At 39.4% G+C, this 21511-nt stretch overlaps 2 protein-coding genes across 2 annotated transcripts; both read right to left on the bottom strand.

Moving 5' to 3' along the window:
* Positions 1 to 2219: 2219 nt before the first annotated feature.
* Positions 2220 to 11427, bottom strand: LOC103714100 (zinc finger CCCH domain-containing protein 40-like). The gene is made up of 4 exons (XM_008801236.6): positions 11286 to 11427; positions 9420 to 9689; positions 4325 to 4548; positions 2220 to 3158 (listed from the first exon to the last, which is right to left on the bottom strand). Exons 1-4 carry the CDS (start codon positions 11388 to 11390, stop codon positions 2330 to 2332), a joined length of 1428 nt encoding a protein of 475 aa, XP_008799458.3. The 5' UTR covers positions 11391 to 11427; the 3' UTR covers positions 2220 to 2329.
* Positions 11428 to 16614: 5187 nt separating this feature from the next.
* On the bottom strand, positions 16615 to 18876 carry LOC148700332 (7-deoxyloganetin glucosyltransferase-like). The gene is made up of 2 exons (XM_039129842.3): positions 18301 to 18876; positions 16615 to 17819 (listed from the first exon to the last, which is right to left on the bottom strand). The coding sequence occupies exons 1-2, from the start codon at positions 18794 to 18796 to the stop codon at positions 16888 to 16890; spliced, it is 1428 nt and encodes a 475-aa protein (XP_038985770.1). The 5' UTR covers positions 18797 to 18876; the 3' UTR covers positions 16615 to 16887.
* Positions 18877 to 21511: the final 2635 nt, after the last annotated feature.

Here is a 21511-nt window from a genome sequence, read left to right as displayed (position 1 = left end):
AGTAATTCTTTTTTTGAACGGAAACATAAAAATAAATAAAAATTATATTTAATTATTTTATTTTTTTATTTTTTATTTTTATTATTTTTTAAAAAAAGAAAAGTTTTGCTTTTATTTTTTTAAAAAATATTTTTTCCAACCTTTTTTCCGTCTAATTTTATCCTCAACTCCGTTTGACTAAGCTATTTTTCCGCCGATGCCAAGCTATCTTTTGTCCCCAACCATGCCACCAATTCATCTTTATTTTTTTTTTGCTGCTTTCTTGACTGCTTTTTCGCTCCAAAAACTCTTATATGCTCGTCTACAACGCTTCATCTTTTCTCTTTTTTTCTCATTGTCGGCCACGCACCGGCCTTTACTGCAATAATAATAACAATAATAATAATAATAATAAAATGTAATTAGAGATATTTTCTATTGTCGGGAATTTGGAAAAGAAATTGTTTCAGTTATTTTTTTTAAAACAAAAAGCGACAGCAAAAAAATATGGTTGCTTGGTCATCATACGTATGCACAAATTTAGCTCTTAGAAAATAATCAGAATTTTTTGGAGGGCCAACAGTCCAGTAGATTTTATCAGAAATATAACAAAATCATAAAAGAATCGAAAGAGAGAGAAAAAAAAAAAAGTAGAAATAAGAGAGAGACAATGAGAAAATGGAGCCAGAAACATCATATTGCCGAGTCTGAGCTTAAAATCATAATTGAGCCCACAATTCACCAGTCCAACTTGGATAGCCAAGAAAGCCTGGCCCACACAAGGGTTCTTCGAAAACAACTGTCAAATTTCAGAAAAAGGTCCACGCAAAGTTGTCTTCCAAGCAAAGCTTTACTATTAATTTCCATGCCTTGAAGGGGAAAAGGTCATCTTGATGATTTGTCAGCTAGTTGGCTTCTTAAAATATATACATACAAGCAGAATTTCAGAGCAGAACTATTTCTTCATTGAGATATTGAATTGTGGCTTTGCATTTCCTTTAACATCAATTAATTAATGATTAAAAATTTCAGGGAATTTGTATAAAAAACTGATACAACACAAGGTGTAGCTATAGGTAATATGATGAAATATACCATGCCAAAAGTTGAAGGAGCCACAAACGAAAACTGCAGAGTACACCATATTGATCTTCGAAGCATAACCTCATCGATTAAATCCCCCCTTCTTCATCCCCAGTGCACCAAAAACTACACTAATTTTTGCATTACTTGGAATTTCACAACTCAAATAATAAAAATTTCTTGCAAAACAACTTCAGTAGGAACATTGAACCACTACTATTCTAGATCTGCTCATCAACCCTAGAACTATACGTATCTAATATCAATGGAGTATGCCACGTAACTTCATGAGAAAAACATCGATTCTACTTTATAATGTAGCTCCCCTAATGTGGCCATGCGTGAGATGCATCGCACCATCCATGCCGTGTGGCTGTTCACTGTAAGATCCAAAAATTAAGTCCTCCAATGAGATTTAGAGGCGGCACCGTACATCCATTCTGCCTCATCCCTAAAAGAGTCCTTGTGCTGTTGGTCTTTTCTCTCGTACCTGGATTTGAAGGTTTAGATTTGGGACTGAATTCGGTGAGGGGATTAGAGGGAACTAGCTGGCAAAGAGACTAGCTTTTGGAAAAGCTAGGCGCCTGCAATGCCGGTGTGACAAATTAGCATCCTACCAAATTCGTTCATTCCTTTTCATTCCCTTGTTTGTCTATAGTTTTGAGGATATTTGATTTGATTCACTATCTATTTGCTTGTTTCTTGATGATCAATGATTTTTATATCATTGTTCTCTAAAATTTTTTCTCCATTTCTCACTTTCAATTGGAAGAAACTGTGTTCCCAGTGGTATTGAGACCTGCTGTCGACATTCTCTGGACATAGCTGAAGATATCCTTCATGATTTTCATCGTGAATAACCTGGGTGACGGGAAACCAAGGATTTTAACGTATCAGAAACCTGGTATCTTGAAAATCCAACCACTGAAATCCACTGCAATTGGCTCAACCACCTCGGAATTGGACGGCAAGTACACCACGGTTCAGATGTATGCTCTTCAAGCTTACTGCACTTCTTCTACTCAAGCGTCTAATGCAGAGAGTTCCTTCAGTCTGGCTGGCAACAGTATATCTCTGGACAGCAAAGATAAACAGCATGCACCATTATCGATTGTAAACCATCCAAGTTCGATCATCTCATAGAGAATCGGCCAGAATTTAGATTTCATCATCCATATATTAACTGAATAATGCAGCAAGCCTGGTTCTATGGGTAGCAAAGAGCACATGAATACAAGGAAAAGAAGAAATTTTGCCAAAAACGATCTCAGCTCTGAGAAGACGACCCAGGCGCACCTGAAGGGTACTGCTGCACTGCAGGAGGCGCAGGTGGAGGCGGGGGCGGAGCCATCATTGACTGGTAAGGAGGATACTGCTGCTGATAAGGTGGCGGTGCTGGGGCCATGTACCCATATGGTGCATAAAACTGTGGGTACTGGCCCTGAAGATGGGGCGGCATAACAGGGTAGGCTTGCCCTGAGCTATTTGGTGCTCGCAGCGGTGGCTGCTTGTCTGATCCCCCCTTGCTGTCGCTGGCTTCCTGAGACGGTACTAGAGCACCCATTCTCTGAGGATCCATTGAGGGGTAGAAGGTTCGCTCCGCTGGGGGCGGCGCTGGAATGTTAAAGTAGTGCAGGGGTGGCTGCTGCTGGTCCTGTGTGCCTGGTGGTTGAGGCTGCTGGTTGCTTTGCTGCTGGGATATAACAGCTCTTGGAAGCATCCCTCCGTGTGCCACGAGCCCTTGCCTTGCAGCCTCATCGTCTGGTACCTCCCCCTCTGGTTTGGAGGCCTGAGGCTTTCCCCACATCAGCTTCAGACGCATCCCTTTAATGACGAGTTTGTTGGCTAGGTCCTCTGCAGCCTTTTCTGCTCCTTCTCTTGTTGTGTATGTCACAAAGGCACATGCTCGTTGGAGCACCATCCTGATTGATTCAATCTCGCCATGGGCATAGAAGTGATCCCTCAGATCCTGCTCGGTGACTCGGGCATCAAGGCCCCCAACGTACAGTGTCCTTATGCCCTCATCTTCTGGGGGCGTCAGAGATGGCATCTCACCTGCCTTGCTTAAGAGCTTCAGAGCGACTGGGTCATTCACCCTACAAACAAGGGATGCCATTATCATGAGAGAACAGCACTTCAATGAAAAAAAATCACAATAAAGAAAAAAAATTCACAAAGTATTCGCAACCAGACAATTAAGAATGATCAGAATGAAGACATGCACAAGACATGCAGATTGAAATGTATCAAAAATCTAGATTCAGATGCAAATGTTAGGTTTTTGTTGAGTCAGTGTTACCTCAACAATATCTAGCCCATTAGAACACTATCCATAAAACCAACTTGCTTTAAACCAAAAACCTTATAGTGGCAATGAGGGAATGACCAGCTAATTAGAGCTTCATCAATACTTATAGTTCATCAATGTCCCCCATGATCCAGATTTGTGCATGAACAGGTCAGGTACAAAATTGCCACTATTCCTAAGTCAGTTCTTTTATTGGGCTCAGGAGGTCCACTCGAAAATGGATTGCAGAAATTTAAGAACTGCTGGACTTGCACGATTTGGTCAATAAGCAACCGATATTCTGGCCAGATGAAACACTTCATATCATCACAGCAAAAGCAATCATCAGGGTAAAATGACTCTAAAAGCATAGCTAGCATCAATTGCGCTGCACTCAAGCTCATAGCAATTAAATTTGAGCTGTATCATTGGCATGCATATATTGCTGGCTAGAAATATAATGTGAATGGAACATACAAGCAAGTACAGTATATGATCTCAAACAAAGATAAGGAACTCTGATTACAATATATTAATACAAATAATACATTCAAGGGGCTATTCCAGGGGTCGCGCCCAGTTTGCTCTCTCTTTTTTCCTTTTTTTCTGAGGAGGTGGTTGTAAGAGCCCTCCAATGCAAGAATTTGATTACAAGCAAATGCTCAAGTTTTGCATACCATCTTAAAACAGTATCCACTATTCATAGGATGTGAGTTAGCACAGCAGTTCTATTGAGCAAAATATAAACAATTCAACAGATACTAAAACATGGCAAATAACCTTAATGGTTTGTGCCAGCAGCTTAATGAAGATTCCAAGGCACCCATTGAAAGAATGCAACTAAGATCAAGCTACCAGCACAAGCCAGAAGGCTTATATGCATCCTATTGATTCCATGTATTTTTTTCTCCCTTCTGTGTACTGAAGTAAACCTACATCCCGAACAAAAAGGTGATGATCAGCTGTCATACATACCCATAATACCGATCTTTTATGTTCTGCTGGGATAACTCCCCAGTAACAGGCATCTCATGCCGATATGGACATTCAGCACCGCGTGTGCATTCACCACGCGCATAAAAGCTACAAACATGTGCCCGATTCCTTTTGTAATATGGTGTTGTCCTTTGAAGCTTTAAAATGGTGTCATTTGGACGCGCCTTTCCATATGAAGACTCATAATCAATGCCAGCTCTAGCCTGTAAAGGAGGTGATATGTCAATAGATGTACATTAGCTGCAGAAGAATGGAAAAGGAGAGATAACACTCTGACTGGATGCTTTAAAAACAAGCATATATGTATACTAGATGAGAGTATATTCTAAATATTAAATCTGTATATGGTACCAGTTAATGTGGTCAATTTTTATTTATTGCCTGGATAAGGTCATAGACACCAGGTCAGTTATAAATTGAACTCAGGATATGTTCCGGCATTCTAGTAAGATCCAGCAGCCACATGGACACACCTCACATCTGCACAAGCTCAGCCCTAAAAACCGTTAGTCTCTCCACATGGAAAATTATATTAGATGTGGGAGGACATGCAGTGGCGTGATTGTTGAGTTGATCAGGGCAACTGGAAAATCTCAGTGTGATCATAAGTAGAGTATATTAAATGAAATCATTGTGCAAGGTATTGTGCCATCAGAATGTATCTCTGCTCCCAAATGGAGGAGCAACACAGACAGAGACTGTTGTCATTAGTGAATCAAATTGAGGTGCTTTTTGTCTTCGTATTCCTTCAAAAAGTAAAGAACTTATTCCTGAACTGCCAGCTATCCCCTAATCTCAAGTTTCCTTTACTTCATAAGCACTTCCCAACTTTTGGCATTGCATATGTGATATGCCTCATTGCAAGGCAGTGCAACAGCTAAAAAGTTTTGAAGTCCTGCCTTAAAATAATTGTTAGGCATTGACTAGCATAGATAATGAAGAGGCTAGAAAGGAAAGATGCATCAGGAAGCCACCACAGGCAGGCTAATCATATCAAGAATGGTACAAATAGGTGACCAGAAAGTGGATGAAATTTGATTTTGAAACCATAAAAGTAACCTTAAGTGAGGTGGATAAGAAGAAACTATCTTACAGATAGCATTTCTAAAATATGAACAGTTGTACAAATTAAATCTTTGACTTGTGACCATACTTATTTTCAGTGGCGACTTCATCAATTCTTGGTGCGAACCTCAAGTAAAAAGTATGAATTTCCATGATATGGGTATTTAAGAAAAGGTGGCGTACGTTGGATTATAAGACAAGACAAATGGTGATGGAATATGAGATGAGACCTTAATAGCTCCCATATTTTCAATTGAGAAAGAGGGTCTTTTTCCCTGACAGATCCGAGTAATTAATTGATGCAGGAGCATCAACAATCAAGGCAAGTAATTGAAAAGACTGCAGTAGAACTAAATTCCAGGGTCAGATTCTCCATCCATCTGGCGCTGCCCTTTTTACTCCACCAACAAAAATACATATATCATTTGCCACTAAGTACAAGCATTCATCAAAGAAAGCAAGCTGACTGTCAATAAATCACAAGAAATATCTACTCCCAATTTAGAACCTAAGATTTTCTTGCTTCTCCAACGAAGTGCAAGATGAAAACAACATCAGAATCCACCAGCTAATCTACATGACCACAAGGGGGCCCCTTCCTCAGTTCTTTGGTGCCCAAAAAAAAAATAAAAAAAACAACTTTGAAAAATGCCACAGCTACCATAGACAATGGTTATCAAGGCAAGCCCAACCAAGAAAATGGATTTTACTATGAGGAAAAAAACAGAGTCAAGGATAATTTGGGATGATGAATAATGTTCTAGTGTTATGGGTTATGTGCCTGTGGCAATTTTTTGGTTAAACATGGATTATAATGTTAGCATCTACTTGAGAGGGTAACAAGGATCAGCAACTTCCACTAGCAGTAGTGCTACAGGCAACTATCATTAATCTTTCATTCATACATGGCATTTTACCTAATTAGTGATCTTTAGGAATGACTGTAAACATAGATTCAGGAGCCGTCAAAATGGAATGGTGCCATCGGTAATGTACCATTCTGATGTAGAATCGATACCAATACTAGTATGTACTAGTATGTACCGGCTCTACCAGTCCATTCTCTATACTGAACATACTGGTTGGTACCAACAGTAGTTTTAATCTTTTTGATGTTTTCAGGTCCGGGACATACTAACGGTTGGTACTGTACTTATACTGTACCATTTTGATGGGAAAAAACATATAAGGTTCAATACTGGTATTTAAAACTTTGATCATAAAGACATAGTGAATTGTCACTAGATATCTTTCTATTAGTCCAAGATAAGACTTTTATGACTTGATTATAGACAAAATCACTAGAGATAAAGGTTTCAATGTGCCGTCTGGAGATTTACACCTATGCATCCCCATCCAAGCAACAACTTTCCTTCTTTAAAGCCTAAGAATATCCTTACCTTCAAAAGAATCATAACAAACTCCTAGGTTTAATATTCATCATGAATGTTCATAGTTTATAATGCACATTGTCCATAAAGATAACCACAGAACACAGGATTATGGTTCATAAAGATAACCACAAAAACCAGGATTTCCTCATATTTTGAATGCAAAATACAGGCGTTGAGGATATACAACACCCCAAATCATTATTCTTCAGTATTTTTCACATGAGTCCAGGATCAGTGAAAGTAACCTCGAACAGTTCTCCATACAAGGGAAGCATGGTAGAGCTACCATCATATTACTTAAAGCATTTGAAAACGCAAGCATTACTTGGACAAGAGGAATTATGGTTGAATAAGGAAAGCATTCACACTAGGCCAAGGAGTAACTTAATTTCACACCAAATAATATTGTAAGGTGAGAAGTTCTCGATAAAAGGGCCGTTATAAATTACGATAAGGCATAACAAAAGGATAGTATGGTAATTGATTCATAGCAACCTTGAGGAATAAGAAAATGATAGATGTTATCATCAACAAGATGCAATACCCGATCCACTTATCAACAATTAGCATGCTTATAAGAAAAAAATCTATGTTAAACTTGGAGAAAAAGACTATAACATCAGAACACTTATTAAGCTTTCCAGTGCTTTTAGTATCCCAATTAAAATCCCAATGACAAAAGTTGTGGTCAACATAATAACAAGTGTTGAAATAGTTATAAGTCCATCCCATCTCCCCCCACCCCTGCAAATTTTGTTTCTTAAAAAAAGTACAAAGAGCTGGAACATTTATCATGGTCTCATGCTAGTCTTAGGAAATGATTTAAGTGTTCGTACACAAGGTGTGCTGGCAAATGGCTGACATGACACGTGACTGGACATGCTGAAACAAATAAAAAGACTTTAAAAACACTTTAATTAAAATAATAAGAAAAACTAAAAGGTACCATGTCAACCTGTTTCAGGTGCCAGGACTGGCCCTGCAATGGCCAATTTTAAGTGGATACCAAATCAAATTTCACTATTTAGGTGTGGATTCAATTTTTCATAGGAAACTTGAAGGCGTTTGATAGACCTTTCAGAAAACCCTCAAACTTTCAATTCAAGAAAGCTAGGATTGGTTAGACTTACAATCAAGCAGTTCTGCCCCATTCTTACACGAAACTCTCTTTCGTAAAAGCTTTAGAACTTTAAACATAGAACTCTGACAACACCAACAGCAGTCAAATATCCCACATCAAAACCCTTCCCTTCGCTATCTACATTACATTTTCCTTCTATATTTTCCTTTCACCAGCTTTGGATGATCAATAAACATCTAAAATACATTAACACATGCTATGATACTCCAAAAATTTTCAGTGTTCATGCAATACTTATCGATAATCATAGGTTTACAATTTTAGAATTTCCTCGAACTAGTACTACAAGTAATGTGCTCTCAGACAAACCTTTCCTTAGCTAATTTTACACTTCAGATGCCACCTTGATTTTTTTTTTTTTTTAAAAAAAATCCTCAAGTATCATTTCTACCTACTATCCTCATACTTCAGCTCTTCTCAAAGTTACCTCAACATAAAGCATGATAGACAAAAGATTGTTTTTTAATCAGCACATAAAATAACTCTGAAGAAGGTGATTGATTTTCAGGATCCTTTAGCACACTCCTGAGTTTTCTTGGCTTTTCTCAACAAATTGTGTATCAACAAAACTTTAGATGTAAATTAGCAGGTTTTGTAATGCTTTGATTCACTTCCATGGGAGGTGTAGATAAGCTTACTTTAAGCCAAACCCGCCAAAAGTATCTTTTCCCAATAATGTGTAGTATTCTAAAAGTTTCATCTTCTTAATCTTTTGGAAGAGAAAAATTTTAGACTCCATAGTCTATCAGGTTTTCACGATCAATGAAATTACATATAGCACCATTGATCATAATGTGCTTTTCTGTAAAGAATATGGAGCAATTAATTGAGACTAGTGATGTTTGCATTGATTGAAAAAACTTTCATCATGCAATTATTCCCAAAGCACCAATTTGGAGTCACTAGAACTAAAAGCTGCTTGTCATGGAGCCCGTTAAGCTACAGACAAATTGCTCTATCAACTAATCCCATTAATGAACTAAAAAAAAAACAATTGATCCCTCTTCTGTTTTAGAGAATATAACCCTTGAATCTAGAAAAGTAATTCTTAGTCTAGCACAGAAGATAGGGAAAAAATCTAAAATTCAATACAATAGTTAAGTCTTTTACAATGTACCTCAAGTACCAAAATTTTCATTTTAGCTTATTAAGTCCTACCTACAGACCTCAATCAATTTTTTTTGAAAAAAAAAGTCTAATTAAACTCTGTTGCATATCTGTGAAAAAACCTACCATGTTCAATACCTACTAGATCCTCTTGCAAGGCACTGATACAAGAAAAACAAATACACACAAAAAAAGCAACACTAAATACCCCAGCAAAACAAAGAGTAAGAAATGACCACAAATTAAAATTGACAAAAAAAGTACCTCTTTAACAGTAAAATGCGGCACAAAAACGTGATACTAGTAAAAAATAAAGTTAAAAAGCAAGTTAAAATAGGAAATAAGTACAGGCTGTTCACCAACACACCCTGCGGTCATGCTCTTCTGCAAAGTACTCCCTATTCACGTCGCTCTTCGGGATTGCATCATTGGAATTGATAGACAAGGCAGTGTCCCGAACCTGAACAGGCAACCCATACTCAAGATCCAGGAGGCAGACCTGGCACACGTTTTTCAGCTTACAGCATGTCTGGCAGATCTCTGTCTTTTTGTATCTTGCATCGCGTCCCGGTCTCCACCTGAAGACTGTAAATGGTCGTGTGCAGATCTTACACTCCTTGTCATAATCTGCCCTTGACTGTGCAATCCAAGCAGAGATACCAGGAAAGTCATTGCCCACTTCCATAATGAAATTTTAATTCAGGATATGAAACAAAAGACCATGACACGAGAACATTGCATATGAAACAAAAGCCATTACCCACCCAAGAGTACAACATTCATATAGACCAAACCATGTGCATGCAATTTGCACATGCAGAAAACTACAATTAGAATTATCTCACTCAAGCTCAAACCAGTTTTGAACATTAAAAGAAGTCAAAGCTATGTTCGATTACTTGTCAAGAATTGTATTCCTATGAAGAAAAATTTTCTAAAGGTTGAAATTTAACTGAAATAAAAGCGCAAACTGCTGAGTTTAATCAGACCAGAGTTTGTAGCCCAAAAAACAAATGCCTTTGCTATTTTAATTAATGAAAATCAACTCTCGACTCTCGTAGTCTTAAGAGAAAATATAAACCTAGGAAGAAATAAAACATTTCATTTGGTGAATGCAGAACTTAATAACTGCTTCTGTTAATTTGTATGACATTTAGGGCTTGCCTCTCTTTTTCCTGCCAAAAAAAGACAGCACAAGTACTAAACCCCTTTATCACCATTCCAATTGGAAAACTTTCCCAGAAAATTTGAACTTTGTATGAAGAAAGGAAAAAAAAATCAACTATATTTAGACGCTATGTTTGGTGAGACCTACTATTACCTAAATCCCTTTATCACCATTCCAATTGGAAAACTCTCCCAGAAAATTTGAACTTCATATAAAGAAAGAAAGAAAAAAAAAAGATCAAATACACTTAGACACTACATTTGTCAAGACATGCAACTCCAGATTCGAAAAGCCAATTTAGCCCCATACTACTCTGACTGACAAAATTCTGGAATGTTAAAAGGTAACCAAACTTATGCAGAAACTAGAACATTTTTTTAAAAAAGAAAGTAAAGTTTCGTATGATTAGCGTTTCAGGTAGTTTAACCTTTGCAGGCAAAGACAGTGGTAGAAAGATCTTCTATCGCAATCGGCAATCCTATTAAAAAACTGGAAGAGATTTCAGTCTTATCCAAGAAAAGAAACAAGACGAATTATACTCCATTGTACCCGACCTAGAATCGTAATCCAGGGAGCAAATCGTTCAAAACGTTCACTTTTCCGGTCATAAGATCATTTCTGGGCGCCAAAAGAAAACCAAACCTAAGCACAAACAACTCTATCGGCATAAAAATCAAGAGAATAAATTTAAGGTTTCTGTTCCTTCGTCCGGAAAGTTCTAGGGTTTCCGCTGGTGTCCTTCTTGAAGAAACACAATCTCGATCACAAATCTAACAGATCAAAGAACTGATCTTTATTTCATAAAAGATATGAACAAAACTCGGTTTATTTCTTAATCCTCCGATGCCTCCTCGATACCTCATTAGAAACTTTCTATTACCTCCCTATAAGAACACCAAACCAAAGATGGAATCAATAAATTGGAAAATAAGACAGGCTGCTGCTCCTTTTGCATCTATGGCTAGGCTTTCTAACTATAAGCTCCTTCGAATCCTCTTTCGAACGAAGGAAGAGAGTTAGGGAGAATAAAGAAAAGAAGAGAAGAAGAGATGGAAGAAGGCGCACCATTCGAACATAGGGGTTGTCGCCAAGGCAGGATTCGCAGATGATGGGGAAGTCGGAGCGCTCCCATCCGTCGGCCTGCGCGTCTCTCAGCAGCCGATGCGCCATTCCCGACGACGAAAGAAAAGGAGAAAGAGGGCAAGCGTTCCACCCGTCGCCGCTTATATAATATCCTATTAGGGCTCCTCGGACGGCCTAACAGGCCTTTGGTCCAACACATGGGCCCTCATGTTCACAGGACTGGCCCATCATAATATGGGCTTCAGGTCCATGTGTTTTTTAGATTTGAATTGTCCCTCCCCCATTCTCTCTCTCTCTCTCTCTCTCTCTCTCTCTCTCTCTGTGTGGTTAGTCTATTTTGCTTGTTTTGTTTCCTGCTTTCTCTCCACTATTGTCCCAATATAGGAGTGCATGTTTGCACAACATAGGACTATAAATTTCTGGATATCCGCCATATCATCCATCTTGAAGATGGACGACAATCGCTTATTTCGAAGGATCTGAACAGTCATTCTCGGTGCCAAACACAAAGAACTCCTGAGATAGTTTGATAGTTGTCCGTCTTCGAGATGGATAACGTGGTGGCTATCTAGTTGTATAATTCTCTATGGTGCAAAACATATACTGCAGAGGATTGCGACTCTCAACTATAATACACATGCTTAAATGTGAATATAAATTGCTCTCTTATTGTACATTGATACACGTTATTTATCTATTTAGAAGCTCATTGTTGGACATCCATGCATATGTATAGGTTAAAAGTCACCTGCACAATGTTGGTTTTGAGGGGCCACTTGAAGAAATAGCCTATGAGGTCCAAACAATTGAGGTTGTATATGTGTGATTCATGGCATATGTGGATGGTTCCAATCTACATACACTCACCCGATAATTAATTATTTTAAAGAAAAGCATTTCACAAGAGTATTGAACTAGACGAATGCAGAACCTTTCATTTTTTTGCTATGGAGTTTTACAATAATTATGTATTCGATCGCTTGCACTCTCATATGGTATCTATCTAGAATATGCATAAAAATGTCCTCCATGCTTGCATATGTTAAACGGACAAAGGCCGGCAGTCGAGAAAAATGATGTTTGGGATGCCGAGCTCCGCCGCTGCTTGCCGTCCGAAGCTCGATATGCCATCCCAAACTGCAAGACTAGCTCGCGAACTCGCCGGCAACAATGCACTCTTAAGCCTGATTATGAGATCATTGATGACAAGAGGCCATCAATGATAACGTATTTCAGAGTGGACAAAGGTGATGAAGCAGCCCTTGCCCCTTGGAATGAAGCATCTTGGCTAGTTGAGGGAGGGTTTTATGTGGTCATGAGCGAGGCAAATGGCATGAGGCCTCTTTGCTTGCCTAGGCTCCATCAGGTAGTAGAAGAGCTCCATGCAATTACCTGAAACTTATAACCGGTTCATGTAGAGTTCCTTTGCTCTTCTCCTCATGTAGCAGGGCAGAGGAGTGTATAACTAAGTATATGGTCTATATTTTGGGCACTTACTGGGAGAAATGTACGCGTTATTAGGTAATAGGTACTGATACACTCACGTGCGAACTGATTTGTGGCTAGGCGGCACGCTCGAGCCGAAGCCTTCTTGGCAGGCTCGGGTCGAAGGTCTTAAACCTACTTGATAAATCGGCCGGGCTCGGACTCAAAGATTTAAGTCCACCATCGACTGATTTTTTTTAATTATTATTTATTTATTATATTCATATATTTAATTGATAATTGGCGTTGGACTTCATTGCTTGTCGTGCTTATATTAGAATTCTATTTTTTTGCTTATCCTAGTTTTCTATTTCAATTTTAGTTGGAATATTTTGTTTTTAGTGCTAATCTATTTTAGTTAATTAGGTTGAACCTTTGGCATGATAAATTTGGATTTGTTTATTTAAGTTGAGATCGGATAGTGATGTTTTTATCTTTTCGTGAGAGTGAGAGTGTGTGGTTTTTATTAAGAGAGTGAGAGAGTTTCGTAAAAAAAAATGGTTAGAAGAGAATTTTTTTCAGTAAAGCTTCTTTGTTAGGAGGGAGCCAAAATCATTATTTCATCTTTTATTTTTTAAAATAATTTATTTTTCTCTCTCTAATTTTCTTTTTCTACAATTATTGCTTAATTTAATTAGTATTTGTTTTGATTCTAAGACGACACGTTTGATCTACCCCGAGTAGTATGCCATTCTACAATGTGAACTTAATAGAATCATAGATATGTTATTATTGAAAATATTTAATTATTCATATTTAATGTTTTGTAAAATATTTTTAAGTATATTTTAATATTTTGTAAAATTTAAAAAATAGTTATGAAACATAGGTCTAGCCTAAAGCTTGCAGCCTGAGTAAGGGCCAGACTTAGGTTTAGAAGATAGGCTTGAAGTCCAGGCTGAGCCTAAGCATAAATTAATTGTGTTAATCTTTGAACAAAGTTTGACTCGGATCCCATATGGCTTGGCCCATGAATAGGTCTAGTTGCATGTTTCATGTGAGTTTGAAACCATGGAGTAATGTCCAATGGATACCATGCAATTCAACCCATAAAAGCTAGCATGTCTTTTTTTCTAAATTTTTTTTTTTTTTGGACAGGCGCGTGTTGGACGTAGTGATTAAATTCGCCACTTGTCAGATGTTGAAAGCCACCGAGAGCAAATTAGCTGTTAAGGTCAGGGTTTCGTTGAACTGCTTCTATAGTTTTGCAGGCGTGGATATAAAAGTAAGTAGGAGATAAGAAAGAAGAAGACTTCAAATTTTAAAAAGCAAAGATAATAATGGTGTCTTTTCCTCCCCATTTGAGCCACTGATGGGAAAGAGATGAGGCTGCGGTTTCGTGTTCCCTGCTGGATACGTAACTCGACCTTCTTCTTTTTTTTTTTCTTTTTTTTTTCTTTTCAATACAACAGAGTCTCAAACAAAGCATGCAGGTGCGAAGACACGCGCCGACATGTGTTTAGTCCCATATCAATTATTTATTGAGTAGATTTTGGATACTTATATAAAATTAAGAAATTCAAATAATACTTTCTGGCTAGTCATTTTGGGTGAAATATTGAATTGTTACAAATGGTATTAGAGCCGATCCAGCCCACAGCCTATATGAATTAAGGGACATTGCAACACGAATCTATTAGAACAGACCACGGACCGATCGTAGTGTTTGTGAATAGATTTGAATGTATTTGAACTCTTAGTCCGACGAGGACGTCAGAACTTGAACGGAGGAAGTATGTGAGGATCCGTACGGGCGTGTGTTTAGTCCCACATCGGTTATTCACTAGGTAGATCTTGGGTACTTATACAGGATCAAGGAACTAGATAATATCTTTCCGCTAGCCATTTTGGATGAGGTCTTGAATTGTTACAGTAGAAGTACAGCTAACAAGAAATGCTATATTATTCCTTTTTTCCTTCAACGCTTCTACGAATCAATTCCACAAGCAGTTGATAGCAAAATATGCAAAGTGTCTTAAGTTAGTGGATTCTTGAGAGATTTGGGTGCAAGATGGCCTGTGACAAGTCAAAGTAATATCATAACAATATAAAATAATGGAAGGATGGAGGACATGGAGGACTAGAAGAATTCTGTTCCCTCCCAGTGACCTTTGGTGTGGATAATTGGGAATAAAGATCATCTTTGGTTCTCATGGAATATGTATTAAAATTGCAAGATGACTCCTCCTAACTTTGCAGCTTGTGAGGGTTTGCAAGTATACAGTGAAGACAGAATATGGATTGATTCACAGTCTAATGGTGATCTGCTGAAACGCTCTTGGCATAATTAAGCCTTCCTATTTTTTGATATTTCCTCTAAAAATTTTAGAGCTTTTGGAAAGAAAGGTTTGTTGCATCTCAGAAAAAAAAAAGAAGAAAAGAAGAAGAAGAAGAAGAAGAAGAAGAAATAACAGAAGTTTAGGAAAATGAGATCATCAACATTAATCTCCATATGGTACTTGACTAATCGGTGAAAAAGAAGTGGCGACATTACTAAATAAGCCCAAGTTGTTATCATTCCCATTTAGTGTTCATGGAAACATATTGAAATCCTCATCATATCTTTTTGCTTATGTATCGGTTTGTGATTCGCATATTCATAGTAGACTCGGTCAAGTAAGACAAGACACTACTCGAAAAATTTATAGAATATTATTAAAGTTACCATCATCCTCTTATTGCAACTTTTAAAATTCTTTTTGACAACCATGTGGTAGGCACTTCACAACAAAGCTGAAATTTTTTGCTTTGATCCAAAAAAAATCAAATAATTATGCATTATTTAAAATATGTTATAAGTTGTGTCCAAGGATGGTAAATGATCTAAATAGCTTGAGCTTGATTTTGAAAAAGCTCAATTCCAGTTCTAAATAAGGCTGCAAATGGGTCGGGCAGGTTGACCTGTGACCCAACTCGAGCCAACGTATTTTGAAGGACCCGTGGGGTCGGGCTGGGTCTTAAAATTGGACCCGTTCCTTTTTCCAGATCGGGTCTGAGTTTACTGAATTCAAACCCGACCCGATCCATTTGAAATTTGGATAATTTTGAGTTTTCAATCCTACCACTCGATCTAATCCGACCTGAATTCATAGAATTATTTGGGCCCATGGGCTGTAGCTCGCAAGGGTGCAAACATAAGTTCTGAAGCCAAGGATAGGTTGAAATCGGATCTGACTCAGACTCGAACCTGATCAGAATTTTTTGAGTTGGGTCCGGATTATACATAAATTCCACCCAACTACGCCCTCGATGTTTTAGATGCCAAATACAAGTTGGGATCCTCTCCTAAGTGGAACTAGAAAGGCCAAATTCAATAACTATGACTACCCATACGTAGAGAAATGGCAATCATCTCTCCCCATTTCTCTTGCCGACAATTTAAGATGAATGCAAGATGAATGGGTCCATAAAATTGATATAAATTAACTGGCATGGTGCACCGGCATGTGGTTCCGATGGTCGAGAATATACTTCCTCCAATGCGTGGCGCCATGGTCATAAAAATCTGGGCTCCGCATTGAGAAATTATATCCTATAAAATGTGCACCACCTGGTCGCGTACGCGGTCAACCACAGCTACTTATTTTAATTAGCGGTGGAACGCGATGATTGGGCCTATGGGTACCAATGGCTGTAATTGGCCGGGTGCAGGGCATGTGGTGCACGCCGTAGAAGATATCGTTTCTCCTGCACATCATTGATTACGTAACTAATGCACGATGTAGGGCCCAAACAATCATGTCATCCCCCGGTACACAGATTGTCAAGATTATATATTTATTTTTTGGTAGATTCCAATTCCACCACACAATAGGAATTAAGGATCTGAAAGCACCAAATACTAGCCAACCATCATGTAACGTGAGATTTAAACGGCATTGTAATGGTCTTGAGGTCCAGAAACCGAACACTCATGCACTCCGCTTGGCACAAGACAGACAAAAGCAAGCAAAGACATAAAAATCACTCCAATTTCTAAAATCCAAAGCAACATGCCAGGTAAAAATTAATCTTCAACAGCGGCTCCAACGCAGGTACATCGATCCAACTCCAAAGGACATGTAATTAGTCTTGAGACTGCAACCATGCTGATGATTGCTCATTGAAGTCCTGAGAATAAGCTATTAAGTAGTAGGTTCATGTTTGAGTAGGAGGTTCCGCCTTCTTTCACAGCCCTCTCCGCCATCTCCTTCAACTTCCCAGCTTTCTTTCTCATATCCTTTGCCTTGGCCCCATCCATCACCTCCTTAATAACGCCCTCTACCTCGTCCCTTTTGACATCGGCACCAATCTCCAGTCCAATACCCCATTTCTTACAAGCAAAGTAACAGTTGGTCGTCTGCTCCGCAAAGGCAGGATAACATAAAACCGGAACTCCGCCACATATGCTTTCCAATGTCGAATTCCACCCACAGTGTGTTAAAAACGCCCCAACCGAGGGGTGCAAGAGAACTTCCTCTTGCGGGCACCAGCTTGCCACCAAACACCTTTCTTTCGTCTCTCTCAGAAAATCTTGCGGCAAAATGGCCTTGGCGCCGGAGACGAGGTCGGATCGGATGACCCACAGGAAGAAATGATTACTATTTGCAAGCCCCCAAGCGAACTCCAGCAAGCGCTCCATCGACAAGTTTATGATGCTTCCAAAGTTCACGTACACCACGGACTTGGGGTCCCTTCGATCCAACCACTCGATGCAACTCGCATCCTCTTTCCACAGATTTGATGGTAGAGACATGGACGAATTATTGGACATCTGTTTGCAAAGCATGGATATCGAACCGACAGTATAAATGGGAGGCAGCATCCGTCCCAAGGCATCTAGAACTTCATGCTCCAAGTCTTCGAAAGTATTGATCATGATTGCAGTGGCCTTGAAGGCATCTTGTGTCTCCCTTATCACGAAGTTAAACAATATATCGTCAGGGTCCGTCGTCCGAAAGAGTGCAGGAAGATCTCTTAGTCGAATGTCCCTCATGCCAGGGATCCAATCCACGGGAGTGTCAAGGAATCCATTGGTGAGATAACTCTCATCTGCACAGTGAAAAAACAAAAAAAACAGCAGGAACATAATATAGTAGTTTATGGAAACGCTTGCATGCAAAAACGCTTATGATGCTGTCCAAGTATGCTAAGGTTGATAAAAAGCCAGGAAAAAAAAATTTGGGCTTGGAAGCCATAGTTATTTGAGCTACAGAGTACATACAGCCAAGAAAAACACTGTTGAAATTAGAAATATCTGTCATCCAGCTTCTCAAGTTCCTTGGCATGATTGCGGAGGACAAATTCACTGTGGTTTATATTAGAGCTAAGAGAGAGGCTTTAGAGCAACTAATTAATGGGGTCAGTAAATACTATAGATTTCAGTTTTCAGATACCTGGGAATTAACTGTTAGGTATAGACTTGTTGTTATTATTAACTTTTTACACAAGCCTCGACCTGGCTTGTTACCACTAATCGTAGGAAATCGATCACCAGGGGAGCGGAGAGCATGCAAGAGAGAGATGATCAGACCTTTCAGTGGCGCCAAGCCCTTGCCAATGAGCTGCGGATAATGGAGGAGGCCCATCAAACCACTAGCACTAGCAGTCCAAAACATGATGTCGGAGATGCCGAGCTCTGCGGCGGCCTTCCGGCCGAAGCACATGAGGCCACCCCAGATGACAAGGCTAACTGGAGGCGCTGATGCAGTACTGTTAAGCCTGATTATGAGATCGCGAAAGGGGACCAACCCGTTCTTGGTGAGGGAATCGCACAGGGTGGGTATGTGCCGGTTGCCGTCGAGATCGGACGGCGGGAGGCCATCAGGGATGGTCTCGAACCGGAAGTCGCCGGAGCCCTTCACGGCATCCGGGCCGCCGGCTTTCATCAGGCGGGCATAGTCGAACTCGGTGTACACAAAGGTGATGAAGAAGCCCTTGGAGTGGAGGATCTTGGCTAGCTTGAGGAAGGGATTTATGTGGCCTTGAGTTGCCATTGGGAGGCAAACTGCATGAGGCCTGGCCGCCATTCTCCCACTCTATGGCTCCCAACTTCCTTCTCTGCAGGCCGTATTATTAACGACTCTGCGTACAGATTATGTAGAGTTATATTATTTTGGGGAATTTCCCGTATTATTTTTCGCGGCAAAGAATTAGAAAAGAAAGTTAATAGTCAAAGGTGATGCCAGGTTGTGGAATAAAGCCCCTCCCCCTAAATCCTTGTCAAACATCCTGCATTCCTGTGGTGGCGGGAGGTACAAGATTTTTTTTTTATCAAACTTATGGATAGATAAAATGGACTGATTGTTATTTCTTTTAATTATCATTTTATCCCTATCCATCCTACAAATATTCAAAGAAGTAAGAAGGCAATTTGATCTTTATAACTTTATGACAAAATTTCAAATTACTGCTAAGTCCAACACATGTTAAACATATTTTTCCTTTTATTTATTTTTTGTGCTAGTTTTAACCAGAAAAAACCAAAATACCTTTTGAAATAGAAGAAATTATACCCAACACCATGTGCACCACTTTGGGCGGTGCACCACGCTAATCACTAGTAGAGGAAAAATTGATCCCAATCTCTCTCTCCCTCGAGAGTGTCTTGCCCATGATATGTAGTCGTGAAACTAAACACAAAAGTCACCTCAAGCTGCTTTTTCTCCCTTGTGAATTTTTGTGAGAAAGTGTTGGTGAAGTTATGATGGGATCCTCCAAATAAATTATAAAGGTTTGATTTAGGAGGATCATCAAATTTAATATGAACTACTTTGGACACTACGAGTATTTAGAAGGACTACTAGACTTGATGTATATTAGTTTGGCCATTATGGATATTCAAATGGATCACTGGACTCAATATGATCCATTTTAATAACTATAGATATTCAGAAGAATCATCAGACTTGATGTGGATTACTTTAACAACTACGAAGACTATGTAGATTACTTAGGCCACTATGGCTAGGGATAGATAGGGTCCAGGAGCAAGATCCATCATATTAGGAAGCCGAATCATGCGCCAGACTTCCGAAGGCCATAACTAAGTCATACGATGCCCAATTGAGATGATTTTTTTTTTTCATATCAGGTTATTTTTCGAAATCTATAACTTCCTAGGAGGTTGAAATGGACCGAAATTTCTTTGGATCCCAAAATAGATTTGTCAAACCAATTTTTTTTTCGCAAAAGACGTTGACCGGATGTTATTTTCCAAACCGACAATTATTAGGTAAAGCAACATAAGTCAAAGTTGATAAAAAGATTTGAGATCTATCTCTTATAGAATTTTACTTTTTTATGATTATTTTTATTAGTCTTAATTACTTTTAGAAATCTACTTCTATTCAAACTTGCAGAAGAATTCAAACTAAATTGTGCAAGAAAGGACCTCACTATTATTATAAATACGCACTATGTATCCCAATTTATGAGGTGTATAAAAATCAATGGAAAAAAAAGACTTAAGCCTACTTTCATGATTCTTCTATTTTCTTCTATTTTTTTGAGAAAGATTTGAGTTCAGCAGGTTGTAAGAATTCTTCCTTCTTTCCGATCAGATTAAGGCTCAATTTTGCACAGGTAGCCTTCCATGATTGGTATAGTGATAGTAATTGGATGATGCCAACATGATACATGAGGCTGGCCCTTCAATTGGCTTGATATCCGGCCAAGCCGGGTCCATGGACCAGCCCAACTCTGAGATGACGCAAACTCATATAAGAAGGGAAGAAATCTATAAAAACCCCTCCCCTATTCCCTCCTCCACATGCCCACACCACCGAACACCAGCACCCTTCCTCTCTTCTTCTCCCTTATGATTTTCGCCGCATTGGATTCATTGTGCAAGCCTTGAAACTTCGCCGGAGCTGAGGCATCATCGCGTCCCACCTCACCGACACCCTCTTTGCTCCGGTTCCTGCCTCCTGTAGCCATCGCCAACTGAGATCTTGCCTTCAATCGTTGGGATTCAACTGGATTCATCTTTCCCTATTTCTATCTTGCTTCCTTTTCTTTCTTTCTTCCGGTCATCGCCGCCCCTGCCATTCACTGTCAGGACCTCCATGTCAATAGGGCGCTGGAATCTCTGCCACCAATGATCAAGCTAAGTATTGAAAGCAGCTCCGAGTTAGGCAGTGAGTCACATGACGCAGGCTAAGGTAAGGTTGCTAAGAATTTCTTTCTTCCTTTCTTTTGGTTCTTGGGCCACCGTTTTTCTTGATTGGAACGAGCGAGCCGTCGAAATCTTAGCGAATAGATGCTCCCCTGTTCGGCTTGAATCCCATGTTTTCTCTCCTGTTTCTTCCATCGTCGACGATCACCGCGTATTGCCGCCCACGAGGTAATGGTCGCCGGCCGGTGAGCCGGTTATGAAAAAGACCACCATTCCCAGTGATGTCGCGGCTGAGAGTCGCCCTTGAGGGTTGCCACCTAGACTGGGCCGCCCTTGGCCGCTGCCACCTAAATGGAAACTCCCCTGCTTTCTTCAATTTTGAGAAGGAGAGAGCTTTCATAGCTTCCTTGTTTCTTGTCTCTTCTCTTTTTCTCTCTGCTCTCTCTACTTTTCTCTCTCTAGTTGATCCAAGGGCTCGTTTGGTTCGCAGGAAAAGGAGGGGGGAAAGTGTGGTCAACGGGAAAGTAATGAAATGCCTCTTATTTAGTTGGAGTTTTCAAAGGAGAGAGATGGGAAAGTTATATTCCCATGGGAATATGATTCCCACATTTCATGGGAAAGTCTTTCC

The sequence above is a fragment of the Phoenix dactylifera genome, chromosome 12 (genome assembly GCF_051530095.1).
Source record: "Phoenix dactylifera cultivar Ajwa chromosome 12, Ajwa_hap1_PhDact_Kaust_v1.1, whole genome shotgun sequence".
Taxonomy (NCBI): domain Eukaryota; kingdom Viridiplantae; phylum Streptophyta; class Magnoliopsida; order Arecales; family Arecaceae; genus Phoenix; species Phoenix dactylifera.
The sequence above is the reverse complement of the archived record's forward strand: the minus strand, read 5'-3'. Positions and strand labels throughout refer to the sequence as shown.